General features: G+C 43.8%; 1 protein-coding gene across 1 annotated transcript in view; it reads right to left on the bottom strand.

The window, feature by feature from the left end:
• Positions 1 to 22226, bottom strand: part of Mtmr6 (Myotubularin related protein 6) — a 48979-nt gene extending 26753 nt beyond the window's left edge. Inside the window, exons 1-11 of the mRNA XM_077663506.1 lie at positions 22020 to 22226; positions 21531 to 21647; positions 21276 to 21438; positions 21008 to 21165; positions 19008 to 19133; positions 18230 to 18364; positions 16920 to 17052; positions 9878 to 10110; positions 2936 to 3186; positions 2373 to 2504; positions 1443 to 1569 (exon numbers count right to left, since the gene is read on the bottom strand). Coding sequence (XP_077519632.1) covers positions 1443 to 1569; positions 2373 to 2504; positions 2936 to 3186; positions 9878 to 10110; positions 16920 to 17052; positions 18230 to 18364; positions 19008 to 19133; positions 21008 to 21165; positions 21276 to 21438; positions 21531 to 21647; positions 22020 to 22043 — 1599 coding nt within the window. The 5' untranslated portion in view covers positions 22044 to 22226. The remainder of the gene's footprint in view (positions 1 to 1442; positions 1570 to 2372; positions 2505 to 2935; positions 3187 to 9877; positions 10111 to 16919; positions 17053 to 18229; positions 18365 to 19007; positions 19134 to 21007; positions 21166 to 21275; positions 21439 to 21530; positions 21648 to 22019) is intronic.
• Positions 22227 to 23430: the final 1204 nt, after the last annotated feature.

Below are 23430 nucleotides of genomic sequence, written 5' to 3'. Positions count from 1 at the left end.
GAGGCTATAAAAGGGAGAGTGAGAGCGAGGCCCGGGGGGGGAACAGCAGAGAAGCGGAGGCTCCGGCGGGTCAGGGACACATTGGCTGGAAGAGAGCGACGCCGGCTACTGCTCCGGTGAGCTTGCGTTCTACGACTCCGCATCGTGGACTTCCTGCCGTGCCTGAGCCCGTTCCGGGGAGTCAACGGAGGACGCGACCACCTGCTACTGCCAGGGGTATCTCCAGCGCTGTTGCCATCCATCCGGGTGGTGCCCCCAACGCCAACAACACCGGCATCACCTCCACGGGCGCTTGGACCGGGAGCTTATACGACGCAGCCAGCGACGCCAATAGCGACGCCAGCCCAAGCACGCCAGCCCAAGCACGCCGAACGCCGCCTCGACACCGGCTACGGGATCCATACAACGCCGCAGCCACACCGAACCAACCGTGAGCACGAACGCCGACCGCTAATAGTAGAACGCTAGTAGTAGACGCTGGTAGGAGTGTGCCCGGGTCCTGTGTATTTATAGTCTTTGTGTTTTGTGTTTGTTAGTTTTGTGTTCTAGTGTGTGTGTCACGTAGGGTATATTAAATGTGCGTTTGTGTGGGTACACCTATCGCCTAGTCCATTCTTTCGGTCCGAGTGTTCTCCGGGGAGATCCATGACACTGAGTCATTCTTAAGTCATTTCTGTTTTTGGGTTCTTCCCATGGCAGCCACCTTTTGGCATCTCACTCCTCCCTTCTACAAATGGAGAGGAGGTTTCACAATCTCCACTTCGTCATCTGCCATCTGCGGCAGGTGGTGTGCACAACACTACACGGGACACTTTCTCTTCACGGTGGAGCTTCTAATGGCAACACATTAAAATGTGGTATTGGCAGATCTGTCCGCACAACCCATCGGTTAAAATGCATCTGCCACTTGCAAGTTCAGCCCCTACTACCCGGCAGCTGCCATATATGAGGCAGGTGCTCTAATCCTTAGGCCCCCATTGTGGTGGCCCACACTGTCACCTGTTCTTAGTTCTTTGCTCAGTTTTGTGCCGCTGGCATTGGCACCTGCAAGCTCACTGCCGGGCACTCACCGGTAGATATGCACATCCGAAATACAAGCTCGACACCTTCCACCCTGCAGCTTCCGAATACAAGCGGATGCATTAAGCACCAGGCCACCACTTTAATGGCTTAGTGGTTTCAGAATCCACCCCAATATATCAACTCTAATATGTTTCCATTCATTTGCGCAATCAACAAGGCAGCTAACACTTAAATTTTAACTGTCCCGTGATTTTTTTTCTTGTGTTCTGCAATTTGGCACTGTGAGCAGTATACTAGTAAAGCATCAAGTGTGCCGACATCAGTACGTTCTAAATGCCGCACTTTGTCCTGAGAAGAGGACATCCATGCGCGCGCGCGCGCACACGCGCACGCACACGCACACACACACAAAAAAGCACCTTGACTAGGTGTTGGATGTGGTCTTCCAGGCTGAGGATGTGATCCTTTGTAGCAGCCAGGATGTCGCTCAGGGGCTCACGTGGATGGACTCCATTTTCAAATCGGTTGTACATACCCCTCCAGAACCTGCAAGCATGAGGTGCATCATTGATGCAAACAGGTATTTACACGATTGTAAGTCGGCCTATTTTTCAAAATTTGAAAATCCAAAGTGGGGGGTTGACTTAAAATCGAAGCCAAAGCATCGCACTATAAATAAAGGCAAGGCACACGAGAGATCGGGCATGCTATAGCGTGGCTGCAATTTTGCTGTGCGGCTCCGTCGCATCGCTCTCGGTGCTGGCCTTGAGCAGCTGCTATGTCAACGCGCAGAACCGGCATCCCCACCCCGCGCGCACGGCCGATGGTGGCTGTTGATAAGCAGCAAAGCAAACCGGCACCAGCCCACTCCCCACACGTGGCCGCAGATTGCTGCTGCTGATAAGCGGTGGCAGCTTGATAATGCAATCTCATTCTACTCTTAATAGGCGTCGCCCAAGTTTTTTTTTTGTTTACTTTCACCCGTGCACTCGGAGCTCAAGGGAACGCTGATAGTTGATGGAAGGGCCGCTGTTCCGATCTCGGCGGCACCGCCACTCGGAACCGCCGCGGCAGGGAGTGTCGGTAGCCGACGAGAGAGTCGACTCCGCTGTATTATGAACACACTCCTTGAAATGCATGCTGGAAAAGGCCTTTCATGGCCTAATGTCTCTAAAGCAGAATTTGGCACATCTCCATCAACTCAACTGACTACTCAAATGAAATCATTTGGTGCTGCTGCCTGTCTATTTTTATTCATTTATTTCAAAAAGAAAGAAAGTTGACAGATTATCTGCCCAAGACCTCCGACATGTCCACGTGGTATAGGTATAACTTTTATGAACACAAACCTGATCGCCTGTGGAGCCAGTGACGGATGCAAGGTGTCTGCTCCCCTTCTGTCTGTCCTGTACAAGGGGTTGATGTACTCTGAGACATGGTTGCTCAGGTAGCCCCACAGTGAGTATGTCCTGGAGCTCAGCCTGCAAAGTGAAGAACTGCTGCATAAGATGTAACGTCGATAACTACTAGTTCACTCAGTTATCATGCATGGAAAAAAAATGTGCGAAGGTCAAGAAACACTTTAATTACCAACAAGATTTAGAAATTAAACATGCTCCACAGCAACTTAAAAAAGTGTGCTTTTCAGTAGCAGTGTGAGCTCCAGATTATCAGTAAATTTTTTTCACGAATCCTTATGGGCATCTTAATACTTTTTATTATGCCACGGATACCAAGCTGCACACATATTGTAATTTGGACTACATGAGTGCTTTCTGCACAATAAGCTTTCACTAGGCATTGTGGATTATGCTAATCACACTGCCTTACCATATGCCCACAACAAAAAGCTAAAAGCATTTAATGTTCAGAATGAAAGAGCTGTTGTATCCTTGATGCTGCAGGCGCTGACCTCAAGTCAAGCCGGTCTTTCTCGCAGTTCCCGACAAAGGTCCCAAACTGGCATGAGTAGACGTGGTCATGGATGGTGAGCAGGAAGCGTTCGTTGAACTGGAACGAGGAGGGGAACTGGTGCATCAGCTGCCAGACAGCGTCCACGAACTGGGTGAACACGGGCGCCACTTCACGCTGGTCACCCTGGACCAGGCCGCACCGGTCCATGAACTTGTGCCCAAAGGCCAGCCAGTCCTTTTCAATCAAAGCCTGCAGAAATTGCAAATTTTGCATGCTGTACGTATGATGCATGCGGCACTTTCAGGCATGAAATGCTTACAGGGCATCGAGATGCTGTCAATAAATAAAAAGGAGGGAAGTTAACTTTTTTTCTACCGCGCCATAGGCCATCGGTTATATATGACCGACGTTTTGAACCTGCCGCCAAAAATCCAAGACTGCGCTCCTGGACAAGCTGCATCATCTAGTTTGTTTCTATGACACCATCTCTTTGGTTTCAGTTTTGTTTTTCACTTTCTAACTCGAGGAGGCGACATTAAAAATGACACTTGAGCGGACGTAGTCCGCCGGTCACCGATCATGGCGTCCGTTTCACCACGCGCTCCTCAAAGGTGGAAGGCTACACTGAGCACTTTTGTTTGTTTTTATGATTTTTTTAGAGCAGCAGTAATGAGTTAGACAACCATGTGGAATGGTTGGATTTCAGTTTCGATAGCAAGACTTCGTCTCAAGTCGCCTGGAACATCAGCGCGCACTCACACGTGTATCATTTCACCATTCACGTTGTGTTTCATGTAGTGTGCTTGATTTGTAAATGTTGAGAGTAGTTCTATTTGGTGCTTTAGGGTCCTCGCAACATACTGTCAAGACATTTTATCAAATGCACCAGCAGATTTTTATTATGATGTCAAGGAAGGCCATGCCCCCTTTTCACCCTCAGAACCGATTCGCTACCCACCAAAAAAAAAATATAGAAAAGGTAAAACTGCAAGCTCTGCTATAAAAAAAAAGACAAGAATAGAAATCGGGACAAGTGTAATCAGCAGCACATCCCACATATACCTCCACTTCATGTCCTCATGCGACCGCTTTCTCTAGTGGCACAACAGTCATACTCCCTCACTTGAAAGGCTACAGAAAGTGCAGTTTATTATGCATGCAGCTGAAAACAACATGAATGGTAGCACAGAACATGTATAACATTTCTTATATTTTTTTTTTTTTTTGTAATCAACGCGTTTTCGTTGGCTACCATGGCAACTCTCAGGCAAGGATAAAACCAAGCAAATGGAGCTGCCTCTCAAGCACTAATGCAGTACACGCAGAGAGTGCCCATTCCTGCATCGTATTGCTACACAGTATGTGACACCTGAGACAAAGAAAGGATCAATGTCAGAGACATCCCCCCCCCATAGGATGCCCAAAACAATGGCATCCGCGAAGATAGTATCACCATAGTCCTTTGGGACATACAAGGTATACTGCTGGTTGATTTCTTTACCAATGGAGAGACCATGAATGCTGCCAGTTACTGAGCCACGTTGGAATGTTTGCAGAAGGCGATTCGGGGAAAAGACTGGGAACGGCTTTGAAAGGTGTAGTGTTGTTGCACGACAACGCCCGACCACATATGACCTCGGTTACACGTGATTTGGTATGGCATTTCCAATGGACTGTATTGAAGTCCTTCCATACAGCCTGGATCTTGCACCAAGCGATTTTCGATGCTGAAGTTCAAGAGGTAGTTTTTAAGTAGCTTCTAGACCTGGGCCCCGATTTCTTTTATGCCGACACAAAGCATCGTGCGCCGAAGATATCTGAAGACACCTGTGCGCCGAGAATTGGACCAGGCGTGGTGACGTCGGCGGGCTGCGACTATAAAAGCTCATGGACGGCGTGGACCGCTCTTCACATGGCGGCAGTGGCGTGAGCAGCACAACCGACACAGAGGCTAGCCTGACTGTTTGCTTTGCTGCAGCTAGGCCGGCACCTTGCGCGCACAGACAGCCGCCCATATCTTTCCGGAAGAAGCCGACACGGAGCATCGTGCGCCGAAGATATCTGAAGACACCTGTGCGCCGACGATTGGACCAGGCGTGGTGACGTCGGCGGGCTGCGGCTACAAAAGCTCAGGAATGGCATGGACCGCTCTTCACATGGCGGCAATGGCGTGAGCAGCCCGACCGACACGGAGGCTAGCCCGACTGTTTGCTTTGCTGCAGGTTGGTCATTTTGCTTTATATATTTCTACAGGTTGCAAGCTGCCACGCCGCTGCTGCCATTTGTAAACTGCTGCTCTTGTGACTTTGTCGCAGCTTGCCTCCCACTATCATGTCCAAAATCAGCAAGGAACTAGCGCTAGCACTAGAAGAAATGAAGAAAGAAATCAGGGCTGAATTTAAGGCTTTCAGGGAATCACTTGAACGCGACGTCCCCAACGAGCTCAGAGAAATAAAAGCCAGTATGTCATTCATCAGTGAGAAATATGATGAGATGAAGGATGACCTCAAGAGCACAGTCGAGGAAAATAAGGAATTGCGTAAAGAAAATGCAACTTTAAGAGATCACTGTGATTCTCTTGCTGCCCAGGTCAAATTGTGTGAGGCACGGCTGGTAAATTGTGAACAGTATTCGCTGAATGCAAATGTAGAAATTAAAGGGATACCCGTGAGCACAAATGAAAACTTGCTTGATATCCTGGATAAACTTGGCGAAAAAGTGGGCGAAAGTGTTGTGCCTTCCGACATTGACGAATGTCATAGGGTGGCCGTTCATGGAAGCGAAACAGTGAAGTACATAGTCGCCCAATTTGTGCATCGAAAGAAGCGAGACGTTTTTCTTGAAAAGGCGCGAAAAGTGCGGCTGTCATGTACAGACCTTGGGTTTAAGGAAACGAGTTCAGTGTATGTGAACGAGCACCTGTGCCCAGATCGCAAGCGCTTGCTGGGGCTGGCTGTCAATAAGATGCGCGAATCAAACTGGAAGTTTGAGTGCGTGGAGGCCATATCTATGCACGGAAATCTGAAAACAGCACGCTGCTAAAGATAACGAATAGCAGTGATGTGGCCAAGATGACCTAAGAAGTTGTCCTTGATCATGGATTGCTATCACCTGCTTACTCCAGCACAGTTAAACAAGCTAGTCAGCACAAATGACGTAAAACTTTTTCACTTGAACTGCCATTCAATCAACAACAAAGTTGATGAAATAGAAGCCCTTTTTTCTGTTTTCAAATTTTCTTTTGATGTAATTATGTTTAGCGAGACCTGGTATCAAGATGACGCAAACTATTTAGTTCTAAGTAGCTATACACATCTTGTTCTCAATAGACCTGGGCGCTGAGGTGGCGGAGTGTCGTTACAGATATTGAGCACACTAGCTGTAGTAGAAAACAAACTACTCGCAGTTTCTACCCCAGATATTGAAATACTGACAGTAGAAGGTGGAAATAACCTTTTCACCGTTCTATACCGTTTTCCTGATGGAAATTTGAGAGGCTGCCTAGACGTTCTCGAAAGCCTGTTTGATTTTGTAACAGCAAACCAGCAAGTATTATATTTATCAGGTAATTTGAATGTTGATACGCGATGTGATTCAGCACCACAACTAGAATTCATAAGCTTACTAGATTCCTATGGCTTTTTCAATCTTATCGAAGTACCTACACGCATCACGTGCTCCACATCTTCCTCCATTGATATTGTAATCACGAACACAGAAAAATACGGAAAGAAAGCTGGCACTGTACTGTCCGACTTAAGTGACCATCTCCCTGTTTTTGCTTTCATCCAAGCTGAAAGCCCTTATCGGGTTCCCGCAGCACCCTCTCCACATTTTCGACGCATTAATATCACCACACTTGACCGTTTTCGTTCGATGCTATATGAAACAAGTTGAGATAATGTGCTATCATTAAAAGACGTGAATGAGGCGTATAATGCATTTTCGTTCAATATAAAAACTGTCTATGATAAATGTTTTCTGCAAGTCCGTCCGCGCAAACGCAATCCTAAGAAGCCGTGGGTTACGCAAGAACTGCTACGCAAAATAAAGACCAAAGAGAAAATGTTTGCGCAATTCAAGAAATCACGGCAGCCTTCCAAGCTTGAGAAATATAAAAAAATACTGCAACCAGCTAAATCGAGAACTAAGAACTGCCAAGTTAAGGTATTTTAGTAATGCATTTTCCAAGGGATCTAAAAGAAATGCTCACAACCAGTGGGACCAACTGAACAAATTACTAAATCGCACCTCAAAAACAACTGTTACGACAATAATGAAAGATGGTATACCAATAAGTGATGAGGAACTGTGTAATTTCTTTGTTAACGTAACCAAAACATTATGCTGTCTCTCTGACACAACTGTGGGTTACGCGTATAACACGCCATGTATTCCGGAGCACCTGTTCATGTATCCTACACATGAAGACGAAATCATGACAGTATTTAGAAATATAAGAAAAAGCAGATCTGAAGATAAAGATGGCTTTCAAGTCAAACCCTTTAAGTTTGTAGTTGACATACTAGCCCCAATGCTAATGCATATCTATAACCTAGCTTTAGCATCTGGTGTCTTTCCAAACGAAATGCAGGTAGCAAAAGTGGGTGTCATTCACAAAGGCGGTACTACGTCGGATATGGCTAATTACAGGCCTATTTCTATTCTTCCGATATTATCTAAAGGTCTGGAAAAGATTATTTACGTGAGGATTCATAATTTTATAGTTAAACGTTCAGTCTTATCAGACAGTCAATTCGGTTTCAGAAAACAAAGGTCCACAGAAATGGTACTAATTAAGCAAAAAGAGATAATAGTAAATGCGTTTGAGGAAAAGCTCCTTGTACTCGGAATATTTGTTGATTTTTCAAAAGCATTTGACCTACTTAATCATGAATTACTGGTACATAAACTCAATTACTATGGCATTAGAGGAATGAGCTTATCTTTAATTCAGTCATATTTGAAATATCGTAAACAAATGGTCTCCCTTAATCACGCAATATCAAACTCGCAACCTATCCTCTCTGGTGTACCACAAGGCAGCATTCTGGGGCCGCTATTATTTAACATCTACATTAATGATATATTTTCTGCTCCTCTTTCTGTACACATAATAGCGTATGCAGACGACCTCACAATGCTTGCCTCAGGTAATACAGAAACTGAACTACTAGCACTCGGCAATCAGTTCTTAGAATTCCTGCATCAATGGTCTTTTAAGAATTTCCTAAAAGTAAACATTACCAAGACGAAAGCAATATTATTCCGAGCTAAAAACAGAATGGTGCGTGCAAATCTCGACCTTTGGTTAGCAAACAAAAAAATTGAGGTCGTGCCAACTGTGAAATGTCTTGGTGTTGTTTTGACCAAGTCTCTTAATTGGGATAAACATATTGAGAAAATGTGCACGACAATAAACGGGATTAACAGCATCCTATGTCGCCAGAGGCACACACTTCGCACTAAAGTGAAAATATTAATTTAAAATGCATTTATATTGCCACATATAACTTATTGTCTCATGGACTGGGGGAAAACCACCAAGCAAAATCAAATTAAAATTCTAATTGCTCAAAAACGAGCAATTAGATTAATAGCTAATGTACCTGGTGTACTCATACGGGTACCTACTTTGCAAGGTTTAATATCATGACAATCTCAGAGTTATTCCCATTCAAGTTAATCTCTATGTACAAAAACGCTGTTTCCACTAATAATGAGTTCCTTTTATCAAATCTCAACCTGACTCGTTCGATTCCGTCCTACAATACACGGAACAAAATGTCATGGTGCGTACCTTTCTGCCGCAGCACATACAGTAAGCAGTCACTGGCATTTAGTTTATCCCATTACCTCAATATTCAGCAAAAGAACAACATAATACTTGAAGAGACTTCAAGGCGTAAATTAGTCACACTTATTCCCATGTTTGAATGTATATAGCTCGTGATCAGAATATATATATAGTTTCGTGTACCTTCATTTTACTTGCACTGTATCTCGGGTGATCGTAAATGTTTCCTGTACATAGAAATGTGGAGTAGTTTTTTGTGAAATAACATCCAATGATATTAGATGCGTAACTTCATGCAAATGTCAGATGTAGATACTTTGTGGCTGTATTTCTTTTGTGTTTGTGAGTGCGCTCTTCCACTGTTGTTGTGATCAGCTGCTGGGCTATACACCCCCGGCAGAGGGCGCAAGGTGGCTCTCAAGCTGCAACAACGCAGCTTTTTGCCTTGCGTCCTCTCTCCTTTGTTGCTGATGTAACGTTGTGAGAGTTATTAAAATATAAATATATATATATATATATATATATATATATATATATATATATATATATATATATATATATATATATATATATATATATATATATATATATATATATATATATATATATAAAACTTTTCTCACAGAAGACTTGTTACCTTGCCTTTTGAACCACCTTGTATTTATAGCAGCAAGCGTACCAAAAAACAATGCACAATGCAAAGCACAGTGACGAGAACAAGTGCACCGAAACTGAACACAGCTAAAGAAAAAAGTGGCAAATGCTCCTCAAAGGAGGCCCGCCACCCAATGGCGTTGATCTATTGTCATTGCGTCACTGTCAATCACCTCACACCTGCTGGCCACCTGTGATGTCATGCTAGCAGGTGCAAAGCACTTGATCATGATGTTGTGGCAATAGGATGACTTTATTGGTTGGACGGCCTCCAACGAGGAGCATTTGCCACTGTTCAAGTTACAGTCAACTACAGCAAAGCACCAGAAAAACAAACCACCCTGGACACTGGGAGATAAAAAGTGCAAGAAGTACACGTATTCCAATGCTACAGCTCTTATTCAGCAAGAAGTATCAACATTTGCCACCTGCAATGACTATGTGCATGTGGTACGGCCTATTGGTCTTCGTTTTGCACTCAAAACCCACCTGAAAACCCATAATAGTGCGATAGTAGGGGTCCAGCAGGAGGCCTGCTAAGGAGCATGTCTGTGCTGTGCGGTCCCAGCCATCTGAGCAGTGGACCAGCACACTGACACCGTCTTCAACAGCCCGGGCAACAAAGTGTGCAGTCTCCAGGATCGCCCTGACATGCCGCAGCCAACCACTGGCCTCCAGACCTCCCAGAAAGGCCCCCATGGTGGGTTCACTTGCTTCGCACGCTGAGACAGGGAAGGGTACAGGTAAACCATGCTGCTGCCGCCATCAAGTATGTGCTGGCAATGCTAAAATGCATCTTTCCCTGCCTTTTGATGACCATATATCAGAAAAAGGTGTGAGCATCTGACACGAAACGAAATTATTTCGTAGTCCACGGAATGTGACACTATCAGCACATTCATCTATTCCACCAGGCAGCATGCGATGAACTAAAATTCATGTTCTATAAACTTTTGTCTTCCACAAACTTTTGAAAATGAGTGTAGAGCAACAGTGAGCTTTAAGTGAAAAAAAAAAAAAAAAACGTGAGAGTAAAACAGAAATAACAGTTCTGCCCTTCATCACATCACAGTGTTGGGAACAGTGCTGGGAACACAAAACCAGGTAATCATTCATAAAACTGAAGCGGGGACACTGGTCTTTGGGACCAAAAAAAATGACCCAAAAAGTGATTTTCTAAAAATGGCATTTCTAGAATCTAAAGAACTCTACCAAGTTTTTCCATCACGAAATTGGTATTTTGACCATAATATTAAATTCAGATCATTATATAGGCAGAATATGTGCAGGAGCAAAACATTAACCTCATTAAGATTTTGGACACCTGGTTGTCTTAGCATGTCAATATCTCAACATCTAGGACAGATACAGATGTCACATTGTTTGCTAAAAGAAACTGAAGGCATAGTGTGTGTGTGTGTGTGTGCAATAATCAAAGAACGATTGTTCAACCATGCTTCAAAAATTTATAATTTTGCAAAAGTTTATCAATGTATGACATTCATGCCTTGAATGTTGCTATTTCAAGCGCTGTAACATTACTAATGAGGGTAAAATAGAAAAACGGCCTTGAAAATTGTACTCTTTACTCATCATACTATATGTAGCCACGGATGAAACATCTTTTCATTGAGCCTTTCTTTGGTACCAAGGTAGTAATGAATGACTAATTAAACCTAACTATCTTGGGAACTAATTTATGGGGAAGGTAATATATTTGAAATAAGTATAATAAAACTGAGCAAGGTAATAATAATAATAATAATAATTGGTTTTGGGGGAAAGGAAATGGCGCAGTATCTGTCTCATATATCTTTGGACACCTGAACTGCCCGTAAGGGAAGGAATAAAGGAGGGAGTGAAAGAAGAAAGGAAGAAGAGGTGCGGTAGTGGAGGGCTCCGGCATAATTTCGACCACCTGGGGATCTTTAATGTGCACTAACATCACACAGCACACGGGCGCCTTAGCATTTTTCCTCCATAAAAACGCAGCCGCCGCGGTCGGGTTCGAACCCGGGAACTCCGGGTCAGTAGTCGAGCGCCCTAACCACAGAGCCACCGCGGCGGGTTGAGCAAGGTAATACAGTTTCATTAAAATTACAAATGAAGGTAAATAAGTCTAAGACCAGTACGCCCCTTAAATAAATACACATTCAGTTTAATATCTGAGCACTCGGAATTGCCTCGAACGTGTTGCGTAAGCCTAGTGCTTGAAAGCGACGTAAAAAATGAAACTGACCGGACGTAGTTCGCCGGTCGCCGATCAAAACGTTGATTTCACCGCACGCTCCACAAAGGTGAAAGGCTACACTGAGCACTTTTGTCGGTTCTTATGCTGATTTTTTTTTTAAGCAGCAGTGATGAGCTAGGCAACCATGTGGAACAGTCGGATTTCCGTTTCGATTGCGAGATTTCGTCTCAGAGGCCTGCCTGGGACAGCACCATGTGCTCGCATGTGTTTCGTTTTACTATTCAGGTTGTATTTTATGCAGTCCTCTCAATTTGTAAATGATGACAGTGGTTTTATTTGGAGCGTTAGGGTTTTTGGAACATACTGCCAAGATAATTTACCAAATCTGCCAACAGGTTTCTGATTATGACGATGTGATGTCAAGGAAGGCCACGCCCCGTTTCCCACGCCATAGGCCATTGGTCATTATATGACCAATGTTTTCAACCTGCCACCAAAAATTGAAGTTAGTGCTCCCAGACAAGCTGTGCCATCTGGTTTCCTCCTATAGCACCATCTCTTTGGTTCCAGTTTTGTTTTGTTTTTTTTGCTTTTTTTTAACGCGAGGGGGCAACATGAAAAATGAAACTGACCGGACGTAGTTTGCCAGTCGCTGATGATGGCATCTGCTACATCGCGCCCTCTTGGAAGGCAGAAAGCTACACTGAGCCCTTTTACTATTTAGAGCAGCCATGGTGAGTTCGACAACTATGTTGAACTGTTGGATTTCAGTTTCAATTTCTAAACTTCGTCTCTAAGGCCCGAGAGATCACCGCATGCTTGCGCGTTTTGTTTTGCCGTTCATGTTGTATTTTATGCAGCACGCTTGATTTGTAAATGGTGAGAGTGGTTTTATTTGGTGCTCTAGGGTCTTTGCAACATACTGCCAAGGCATTTTACCACATCGGCAGAATATTTTTGATTATGATGTCAGGAAGGCCATGCCCTCTTTTCACCCCTAAACCATTCACTACGAACCGAAAAAGAAATGAGAAAAGTAGGAACTGCAAGCTCTGCTATTAAAGAAAAGAAGAAGACCCGAACTCAGAACAAGTGTAATGTGCAGCCCATCCCACGCCTGCCTCCACTTCATGTCCTCAAGTGACTGCTCTCTCGAGCGGACCAGCAGTCGTGCTGCCTAACTTGAAAGGCCATGGAAAATGCAGCGTATGTTATGTGCACAGCTAAAGGTCACAACAATGGTAGCTAAGAACATGTGCAATGCTTTGTGTATTGTAATATTTTTGTAACCAATTTCTGGCTCAGTGGAGCGGCTCATTTTTGTTTTGCTTGTATTCTTTTTAGGTGGTACCAGTAAATTTAACCAACAAATTTTCAAAAAGTTTTGCATACACAATTGTGGCGTTGTTTATAGGTCAGAAGTATAATCAATAAGCTACAGTTTTATATATTACAATGCGCAGTGCATTTAGAACTTCTATTTCATAATAATATTTTATGATTTTTATAATTTTATTAACAATGTATATAATAATTTTTTATAATACTTTGTATTTTAAAGCATTCAAAATCCATCATTTTTTCGCTGTAAGGAAAGAGTTAATTAACAGACACACTTTCCAGAGCAAATCTTCTTTCAGAAAATTGTTAGCACTTAAAATAGCATGTTTTAGGAGCTCCGTTTTGGCACAAAAAAAAAAAAAAAACATTACGCTGATGCCGTCTGCTATTACGGGTTCACGCCCCATGTTCATGCATAGGCTGCGATTCGTGCCATGAAGAACTACCCTCACCCTCACCCTCACTCTACTAAGAGAAACCTGTTTGTATGACCTTGCTGGCTCTCACCATGTCTTGGCACTGTGCTTACAAATTCTGTGAAGAAAAACATGAATCAGGGAGTGGAAGCCTACCATACCACAGGTTAGTCACAGCTGTGTCATGCCAACGCATGCAACCTCTCTGCTTAGCAGCAAGGTTGTGTTGCAGGCCAGTTGGTGATCCATACTGAAAGAGTGCTTTGACGTGTCAAACGGGGATGAGACAATGGGAGAAACAATGTTCTTTGATGGTGTTTTCTTCCGCTGTCTGGTACCTGTTTGCGCGCCAAAGCACTTTTTCAACGTTTTCTGACCCAAATTGAAATTAGTAACTTGTGCTTATCATCCAGAGCAGCTCATAAATCCACTCAGCACTGAAATTACACGATTGCTGAATATGCAGGGACAAAAAGCGGACGTGCAAACATTTGCGCTGTTTTAAAAAATGCAGCCGTAATTATTTACGACATAAACAATGTAAAGTTTGATCACCACTAGTCTCTCAAGGGAAACAGTACCTCTTGCTTGGCTAGCTGGTGGAACATTGTCTAACAAAGGTAAAAACAGCTCTAAATTTGACGCAAACCACACGGAAAGACGGAGAGGACGGGCACTGACTCTGTGTTTATTGAAAGCCACATGTTGCATATGTTGCATACCACTTCTATCTCCCTGCGAGCAAGTGAACACAGATTACTAAAAAATACGCGATAATGAATAGTTTTTCTGTGTGTGTGTGTGTTTCTGTGTGTGTGTGCGCATGTGTTCACCTTCTTCAGGCTATATATTGTTGCGGGAAAGAATATATTTACAGCTATGTACGCTAGCGAAGGAACAGCTATGAGCGGCACTCAGAACACAGTCAGAACTTCGTTGTCGTCTTCGTCCACCCATTCACTCGCTCAGTCTCATCGTCGTCTTCCCGCTTCAATATATATGCAACATGTGGCTTTCAAAAACATTGTTGGAGTCAGCACCCGTCCTGTCTGTCTTTCTGTGTGGTTTGTGTCAAATTTAGCGCTGTTTTTACCTTTGTTAGACTCTCACGGGTGCATGTACGAAGTTCTCGATCCTACAGCCAGAAACAACACAGGTGGGTAAGCTCATGCGCTGCTTCACGTGAAGTGATCAATGCAGTGAAAGCAGATTACATCTGTGGATTTTACCAAACAGAAGCACAGCCACTGCACCTGCTACGCATTCTTTACTGCGACCAATTCGTTGCAGTGCACTTACTGCAGCCTTCAGATGCTTTACATCTCAAATCAACTGCGTTCATGACTGGATAACTACGCCATCACAAAGCACAGGCCACCAGACATCAATCCGAAGCCTCGATTTCCTGGCACGCCTCAGGCGTCCTTTGTGGACGAAGTTAAGAAACTGTATGGCCGTGACAGACTAATCGTGCAACCAATTCAAAATGCCATCAAGCTGCAAGCGGGCGACGTTGCCAGCCAACCAAAAGTCGCCATTTTGGTCAAGTGCTTTGGGAGACCAATAGCAGCACGTGTTTCACACACTTTTGTTCCTTTGATTATTACTTCGAGGACTTGCTCATGGTTGCCAACCAAAATATGGAAATAGCCTGAATCACAACCTTTCAAACGAAACCAAAATGGTGCCGGCAGAGCGCATATTTCTCAACTGCGAGTGATAAAAGTTTGGAGCGATTTGACCTCAGTTTAAAGGGCCACACGCATGAACTTACATCTTTGGAATGCTATTTAGCATTAATTAGGCGGAGTTTTTCAACAAAAATTCATTGACAGCTGCAGAAAGGCCTCAGGATCGTGAAAACGAAAAAAGCCCAGTTTGCCCAATTTTTTGACCGAATTTTGGCCACAATGATCCCCTTCATGCTTGGAAATGCTGCATTTCAAGCAGAGCACCATTGATGTGCATCTCGCCGAACAATCTGGAAGTTAGGGTACCCAGCATGCTTTGGAGCTCGTTCAGATTGGATACTACTTGCTGTAATGCATGTGAACTTTCATGTGCTCTTATATATTAGCTCTATGAGGCACGTCGCAGTGCCATGAAAAACTACGAATAACCAAGCATGTTCTGAAAAGCAGGCGTCTGAATTTTTATAACCAAACTGCTCTTCAAAAATTCACTTCAACCAAAAAAGAAAACTGAGGCCAGCATGCAATAGATTGTCAATGTAAAAAATCACTCACTAACAAATAAAAATGTGCAGGAGAGTTTTGTGTGTCCAGAAAAGCTCCAAATATAGATGAACATGACTTTAGAAGGAATGTTTGGCAAATGAATGAGAAGACCTTAATGACAGTCAAGATCCTATGAATGCTGAACCACTATGCTGACAAGAACCTATTCCACGCGAGTTAACAGTCCTTATTTCTGTGCTGGTCACTGTTTCTTCACGACCACTAATAAGAGCATTTTTTCCCAGTGATAATTGAAAACAAGGTATGCTTGCAATAAATTTTATTTTGTATTTCTTTAGTGCCACTACCTGATGCAACTTGCTAGTCAAACTGATGGTGTTGCAGTAAGCAAGCAGCAACACAACAAAGTTAATACCCCTGTCACACGGGCACTCTCAATGCCCACTGAGTCAATGGCCATCCAAGTGCACTACTGGCGCATGGCTAATTTCAATCATCGTTAAGCAGTGAGCACGCAATCCAACAGATGGCGCTAGTGGCAGCAACACTGAGTAAAAATCCCAAGTGAAGCAGACTAATATATATAGTGATTATTTATTTAAAATAACAAAAGGAAGGTAAAGGATGTTTGCTCACCCCGGCATCTGCCATCACTAATCGGCGGCACCTGAGCTGGGGTGGCGGAAATATAGGATAGCAGGCAGTTTGAAGAAGTGAAACGAAAGAGGTGACTGCAGACTAAAACAAACAAAATATTGGACTAAGTGCTAGTTTTAATTGAAAGTTTGTCTGGAAAAAGCTTGAAACACTCTAGTTGGCAACGATACAACCTTCGCTTGGGAAGCATTTATTTCTCGACGGCGAAGCTGCTACATATCAGTGACCGCTTTTGTCGCATTCACAGCTACTATCATTACAACATTTGTTATGGGGCACTTCTTGGTCTTGGTTTTCAAACCAAGACCAAGAAGTGAGGTCTTGGTTTTCAAACCAAGACCTCACAATTAGAGCAGCATCAGTTTGCTTACACCTGACCAACAGGCATTCTATGGAGCTGTCACTTTGACTACTGAATAAAAATTTATTCATGGGCTGGGTAATGTAGTCTAAAATTTTATCATTAAATCAAAAATTAATTTTTGTTCATTTCAAGCTTTTATGTCTTGTTTTTTTTTTTCAATGCATTGTGAGCACAAGGTTGTCCTCAGTGGCCAATGAGATTCCACCGGCCATCCGTGAACCTCCACTGAGTTCCCATCGAGTTCGATGGTCACTGAAAAGCACTGTGTGGTAATGGCTGATCCCCACTGAGTTTGAAACTCGCATATCATAAGTAACGCATAATTCCTATTCAAAATCAACAGCAAGAAAATGCAGCCACTCACTGTCGATGAGCTTCTGCAGGCTATTGCGCATCACGTGTATGTTTTCAATGCCAAAAAACTGAAACTTGATGTTCTCATAGAAGTTTTCATTCTCGTAGCCCTTGCCAGCGGCTTTATTAGCCATTGCATTGATCTGCACAAAGAAAACACAAGTGGAGAACTGTGAGAACACATGAAATATCGAGGTATGCAAGGAAATGCACAGCTAACTGGCATTCTGCAGTGCAGCTCCTCTCAAGCTATTGAACTACACAGGACAGTAAGCAGAAATTGGACCTTCAGGTGCTAAAATGTGCATTTTAGGCATAAAATTTTTTCCCTGCAATGCAGCCTATTTCACGTGTTAGAAACATACCTAAGCTAATCACGGCTCAAAAAGCTAGAGTGTTAATCACCTGTCACAGGTCGGGGGAAAAAAAACATTAAAGAGCCCTTCACGAACAATCCCACCCAAATACCTTGGCATATGAGAGACTGCAGTGCTGCGAGATGACATGTTATACAACAGTGGCAGCTGCCGAAAGCATCGGTACCATGTCAAGCGCAGCTACATCGACAGGATGAGGTAGGGAGAGCCTGCAGTTACTGTCGCTGGACAGCTGAAACGACCTTTCCAGCCACGCTCTATAGTTGGATCATGCACATTTGGGCCAGCATTCTCGAGAAGCTCGTTGGTCGTGCTTGCAAGAAATTCAGGATATGAAACGCAGTCCATGGTACTGAAGACTAATTTCTGTGGCAAGGTATCTCTCACAAGAAACTCTCGAACAGTGAACCCGACGACAATGACCACAAAAATTGAAATGCTGTGAAAATAAATGCTTTTGGTGAGCTTTCCCCACTCTCACTATGTGCCAATGAAAACTTTTTTCGTTTTTGCTACCCCAAAGCTACACCTCGTGTTATATGCAGGTCCGTACTATATGTGGGTATTTACAGTATTGTTTAAGCGAAAAGCAAACAATTTTTGTAGCCTCAGGGAAACCATACAGCTTTGAAAAGATGCTGAGGAACCCTGCATTTCTTGGCTTCTATCCCTTGCTGCCTGATACCACGTGCAAGATAAAGAAATTCAAATAACAATGACTGGCAGCATATCAAAACAGTCTGCTATAACAATTATAGTGTGATAAGCTGGAAAATAAAAAGGGCGGGGTTAAGGTATGAATAGATTGAGGTGCTTGAGGAACCCAAAAATGCTCCAAGGAACTGAAGGGTCTCATGAAGCCCAGTTTCAGAACCCCTGCTCTAATGAATCTGCAAATGCAACAGTCATTCACAAGGTTTGAAGAGGTTGGCGTGACTCTTACCCGAGGCCTTGTGTCCACCACATACATAAATTTTGAGGTAGGATTCGACTTGAGGATACAGTTCAAGAGTTGTTCATCCTCAACACATCGTGCCGAGAATCCTGACAGAGGCTGACTGCATCGACATATTGCTGCCTGAAAAACATGTGAGTGCACTTAAAACACAAGCACTGCAATCACTCAGTGTTCCAAAACGAACAGTGTGGTTTCTGATATGAACATACACACTGTTGTCCCAAATAATGCATACTGTTTCACATGACATTTATTTCTATACCCAACAAATCTTTAATGAAAGCACAGCCCTCTGCTGATGAAGTATCCAATGGCGAAGACAAGAATAAAGCAAACTACATGACAGACCAAGACAAGCATTTATTTCAAGACACACCTCGAACTACACCAATACTAAGCCCAACTGGGCAAACAAATAAGCAATTAAAGAAATTACAGATGTTATCTTTCACAGGTGTCTTCTTTATTTGCTAGCTACAATCTTTTTAAACATCAAACTATACCCTCTGGAACCAACCCCATAAACCATACATATTGCTGCCTTTGCACCTCAATCAGACTGCGCCACACGCCACTGAAACCTGAGTGACAACAGTTATGACAATAACTTTAGCGCCCAAATTCACAAACACACACCAATAAGGGCAAGTACGGCAACCCTAAGCCTAAGCACGGTTCAAATGATGTTTAAGCAAACTTCAAAATGAACACTTCGAAAAGACACCTGCATGGCCCGTGCTGGGCTCCCTGCGCTGGAACTTACCATGTTTTTATTCAGATAAGAAAGGACAGGCAGCCTTCCTTTGCTGCGAAACTGACTGCTGCCAACGAGTATTGCCGTACTGGCCATAGAAGGGACATAGAGGTGCCTAGGGTATGTGTCACAAATCTGGAAAACACCACCAGGAGTTTATTTACATTTTCTTCAACTCTTCAGAGAGAGGTAGAAAGCTAAACCCTGTTGACAAAATAATCAATAAAAAATAGAAATACACAAAACAAGTTAAATGTCCCGTGAAAATTCCCATAAAGACCCCTGCATTTTATTAAATTTAAGTAATTAAAATTAATAGGTTTATGGATTATGGGGGTTTAACGTCCCAAAGCGACTCAGGCTATGAGGGACGCCGTAGTGAAGGACTCCGGAAATTTCGACCACCTGGGGTTCTTTCACGTGCACTGACATCGCACAGCACACGGGCCTCTAGAATTCCGCCTCCATCGAAATTCGACCGCCGCGGCCGGGATCGAACCCGCGTCTTTAGGGCCGGCAGCCGAGCGCCATAACCACTCAGCCACCGCGGCGGCTAATTAAAATTAATAGATATTAATACCATTAATAGATAGAAACAATCATTCTCCTCCTTAGTGAAATATAAATGCCATTGACATCTTGCGCTCGCCAATAAAATCCTGTTCAGCACTTGATACAGCAGTTTAGAACTTCTGCACCTTACATGCAGGAGGGTATTTTTTCCATCTTATTACTAATCAGCAATGATCACAAACTTTTCTGCAGCAAAGATTACATAAAAATTGATAGCTAAGCCAAAGAAGTTACAACATCTTCGCTTACCCTTACATAGAATGGGTCTCTCAACATATTTGCTTGTCATTTACAGCTATAAAAACTGAACTTTAATGCCTTTCTATATTTATTTTAACAATGCCTGACAGTGAATAAAATCTGTGCTTCTGGTATACTTGTAGCATTAAAAAAAATAATAAAAATATGCTATGCCCTTCACCATAAGCATGCACACGTCTTTCTATAAGGGGGGAGGCAAAGTGTATTGTAGTGCTTGTTTATGTCTTCCGGGTGCCTAGGAACAATATGGCGCAAAGCCTGCATCCCATTTCCCCGTGGTCTTTTAGGGGGGCCACTGTGCTCCGTGCCACCCCTCTGCGCATGCCTATGCTCTCCATGCATAATGCCTTCCCCATACAATTTTGTATGGCTATTTAAAGCCCCTACAGCGTAGGGGGATGCGACATGCTATAGATGTGATGGCACCAAAATTTCAGCTTTCCTTTTGTGCACTAAAACGCTAAAATGTCATAGCTAATTGCAATGCAACACATTGCACAATGCCCAAGATATGCAATAATTTTGCCTACTGAGTACTTTCCCATTCAATTTTGACAAATAAAGGACTGCAATGTGACGTCTGAATTAAGCAATGACACATCTTACAAAGATGTAGATTGCATTCTTTCAAGAAACAAAGACAACCCATTGTTCACATCCTACCACTCTATAAGCCATGACGAGCAAGCTTTTGTGTAACAAGCTCATCACAATAACCAACCGTCCACTTTAATGTTTTTGCATTCATTGTATGTCACACTGCGTGTTCCATACCACTACAAGTATGGCAGATTTTCCACAGTTGTTCATAACAGGTGAACCCATATAAAGTAATGCTAACACAATGAAATCTGAACCTAAATGTCTATACCCCCTCAACCCCATATACAGTAATGGTAACAAAATGAAATCTGAACGTAAATGTCTATACCCCTTCAAACCTAACAACATTACCCACACACCCATTTTTTGTTCGCGTCACTGTGATATGTGCTCTGCACTGCGAACCCTATCCAGTACACCCCACATTTCTGAGTTTGCATAAGGATACTTTCCCAGTCTTATTACCCATGAAGCAACTAAGTGAAATTATCCACAATATGCAAAAACTACATCTAATTTAATAACCATAAACACCTAACATTGCCACAGAGCTACATACTGAAGAAGCATACCTCATAATCTTGATTTATGTTTGTTTCAGACCAATAAGTGTTTGGGACACCCATTCGCACATATTCAGCTTGAAAGTCAAACTTGTTCCAACCCGATGGCTTTGTGAGGTCTTCATTTGATGCAGTATAATGGAAGCAGTACAGGTCATTTATGTGTACTGAAAAAGTCCAATAAAAATTTCAAGAGATGCACAACCAGTGTCTCTCAACACCATGCACAACTGGCTAAGCAAAGTGTTGTTAAAGTGCCATGAATGTCTGTACTCACAGGGCTGGGAAAGTTGCTGCAGAGAGATAAAGATGTCATGGCAGTCCCTCTCCTTAGGAATCAAAAAGGTTACACAGAGGAAGTTTTTGCACCGGATTTGGAGCGGCGTGCCGTTTGCCGAAATAGGAAGCTTCGCTATCGATGCAATGTGCATGTGAAGAATCTGCGACAAACATAGGTAATTACAGTGTCTGCCACAAACTTTGTTTCGCAGGTAAGTGCATGCAGCAACGCAAGCGGACCGCAAAATATTACCCATGTTTCTTTCTTGCGATCTGGGTCGAAAAAAATGAGGTGAGTCGTAGTCAAGTAAAGGGACCCGGTTGAAGATTTACGGTTGTTGAATCGATCCAGCATGCGAACATTTTCGACCTGTCAGGAAAGAAGACGTAAAGCAGCCGAACAACGGCGATTAACACGAGAAATGCAACATTACACCGTTGCAGCAACTATGTGTTCCGTGGATAAGCTCCCCTGCTTTTCCCATAGAAACCAGGCGTGTACCAGCAGTTAACGCCGGCGGCCTGTCAACAGCATGGCACCAGAATATTGAAACTGACTACAGGTCCAGATGTGCAGGTGTGAATAATTAAAATATGCTCGTTCAAGTGCCCATGAGACGAGGTGATAGCAGCCCGCAGAGGCGGCATCGCAGTTGCTATGAAGTTTTACTGGCTCGGTACCAGATTGCACGGAATGGGAAAGGTTAGTCATGTCAACATACGGGTGGCGGAGCATACTTACTTTGGGGGTTCGAATTGCTTCCATTACGGTCCAATAAAGGCGAAAATAAACTATAAACACATCAGGAAGGGCCTCCCCCAAGTACAGAGGAGGGATAAGAGTTTTGTTTACGTCCCCCCTAAAGCCACACGCAGGCTTGCCGCTTTGCTACATCTCTCACATTTGTAATTTTGTCGCTGCGTTCCGCTCGGCACAAAACGAGCGCCTGCAGCGCCAACGTGGCCAACGTATGTAGTTGCAAGCGAAATGGCGCGCATTTCAATCACTGCAATGCTCTCATCAAACGCAAAATGACACTGGGAGGCATTTCAGCCGCAGAGCTAATAATTGTGCTCCCTGAGAGATTTAAGACTCCCAAAGCTGGCCTGTGATGGCGGTTCTGCCAGGTTTATGCTGGTTTCCTCTTGCCGCATTAGCCAAGGTGAAGTCTCGGGCCATACGCATACGTCCCAGCAAGCAACGTACCTCCCCATGTGCGCCCAGAAAGGATGGAATGTCCCATTCCCAGTGCAACATTTACAGACCGTAAAGGCAGGACATAGAAACACAAGCAAAAGGGCAGTGCTCCCACTAAGGGTCGAGAAATGTTTTTTCGAGGGTGTTAAGCAGAAACAAAAACGCATTTTGGTTCGAGAAAGGTAACTGGGTACAACTTTTTTGGGGCCAATGGTTTTTAACAAAAAATAAGACTCCTCGCTCTCTTTTCTCTTTCCCTCACGCCACAAGCTGCGGGGAGTGTTAAGCAGAAACAAAAAAGAATCATAGCGTTTTGGTCCCAGAAAGGTAACTGGGTACAACATTTTTGGGGCCAATGCTTTTCAACAAAAAATAATAATTGGTTTTGGGGCAAAGGAAATGGCGCAGTATGTCTCATATATTGTTGGACACCTGAACAGCGCCGTAAGGGAAGGGATAAAGGAGGGAGTGAAAGAAGAAAGGGAGAGGGGCCGTAGTGGAGGGCTCCGGAATCATTTCGACCGCCTGGGGATCTTTAACGCGCACTGACATCGCACAGCACACGGGCGCCTTAGCGTTTTGCCTCCATAAAAACGCAGCCACCGCAGTCCACCAAAAATACAAATTGACTCCTCGCTCTTTTTTCTCTCTCCCTGCGGGGAGAGAGAAGGTTTTGCTCTTGCACTCACCGTTTTGAGAGATCAAACAGTTTCGCTCGAACAGCCGAAGGAAGCAGTTAACCCCGCATCTCTCTCGTGGGCCGTCGGCTCCATGCTGCAGGCAGGCAGGCGCTTTTCATCGCGCCGCCTGAAGCGGCGGTCACCAACGTGCCCGTCTTCTATAGTGTTTCCAATTTCAGCACGGTGCGGCGGTCCCTGCAGGCATCTCCAACTACCAGCAGTCCTCGTTGCGCCGCTGTCTAGCAGAGGCGCAGTAATGTCCTCCCGTCGCTCGC

This window comes from Amblyomma americanum, chromosome 4 (assembly GCF_052857255.1).
Source record: "Amblyomma americanum isolate KBUSLIRL-KWMA chromosome 4, ASM5285725v1, whole genome shotgun sequence".
Taxonomy (NCBI): domain Eukaryota; kingdom Metazoa; phylum Arthropoda; class Arachnida; order Ixodida; family Ixodidae; genus Amblyomma; species Amblyomma americanum.
Note: the sequence above shows the minus strand (reverse complement) of the source record. Positions and strands in the feature narration are given on the sequence as shown.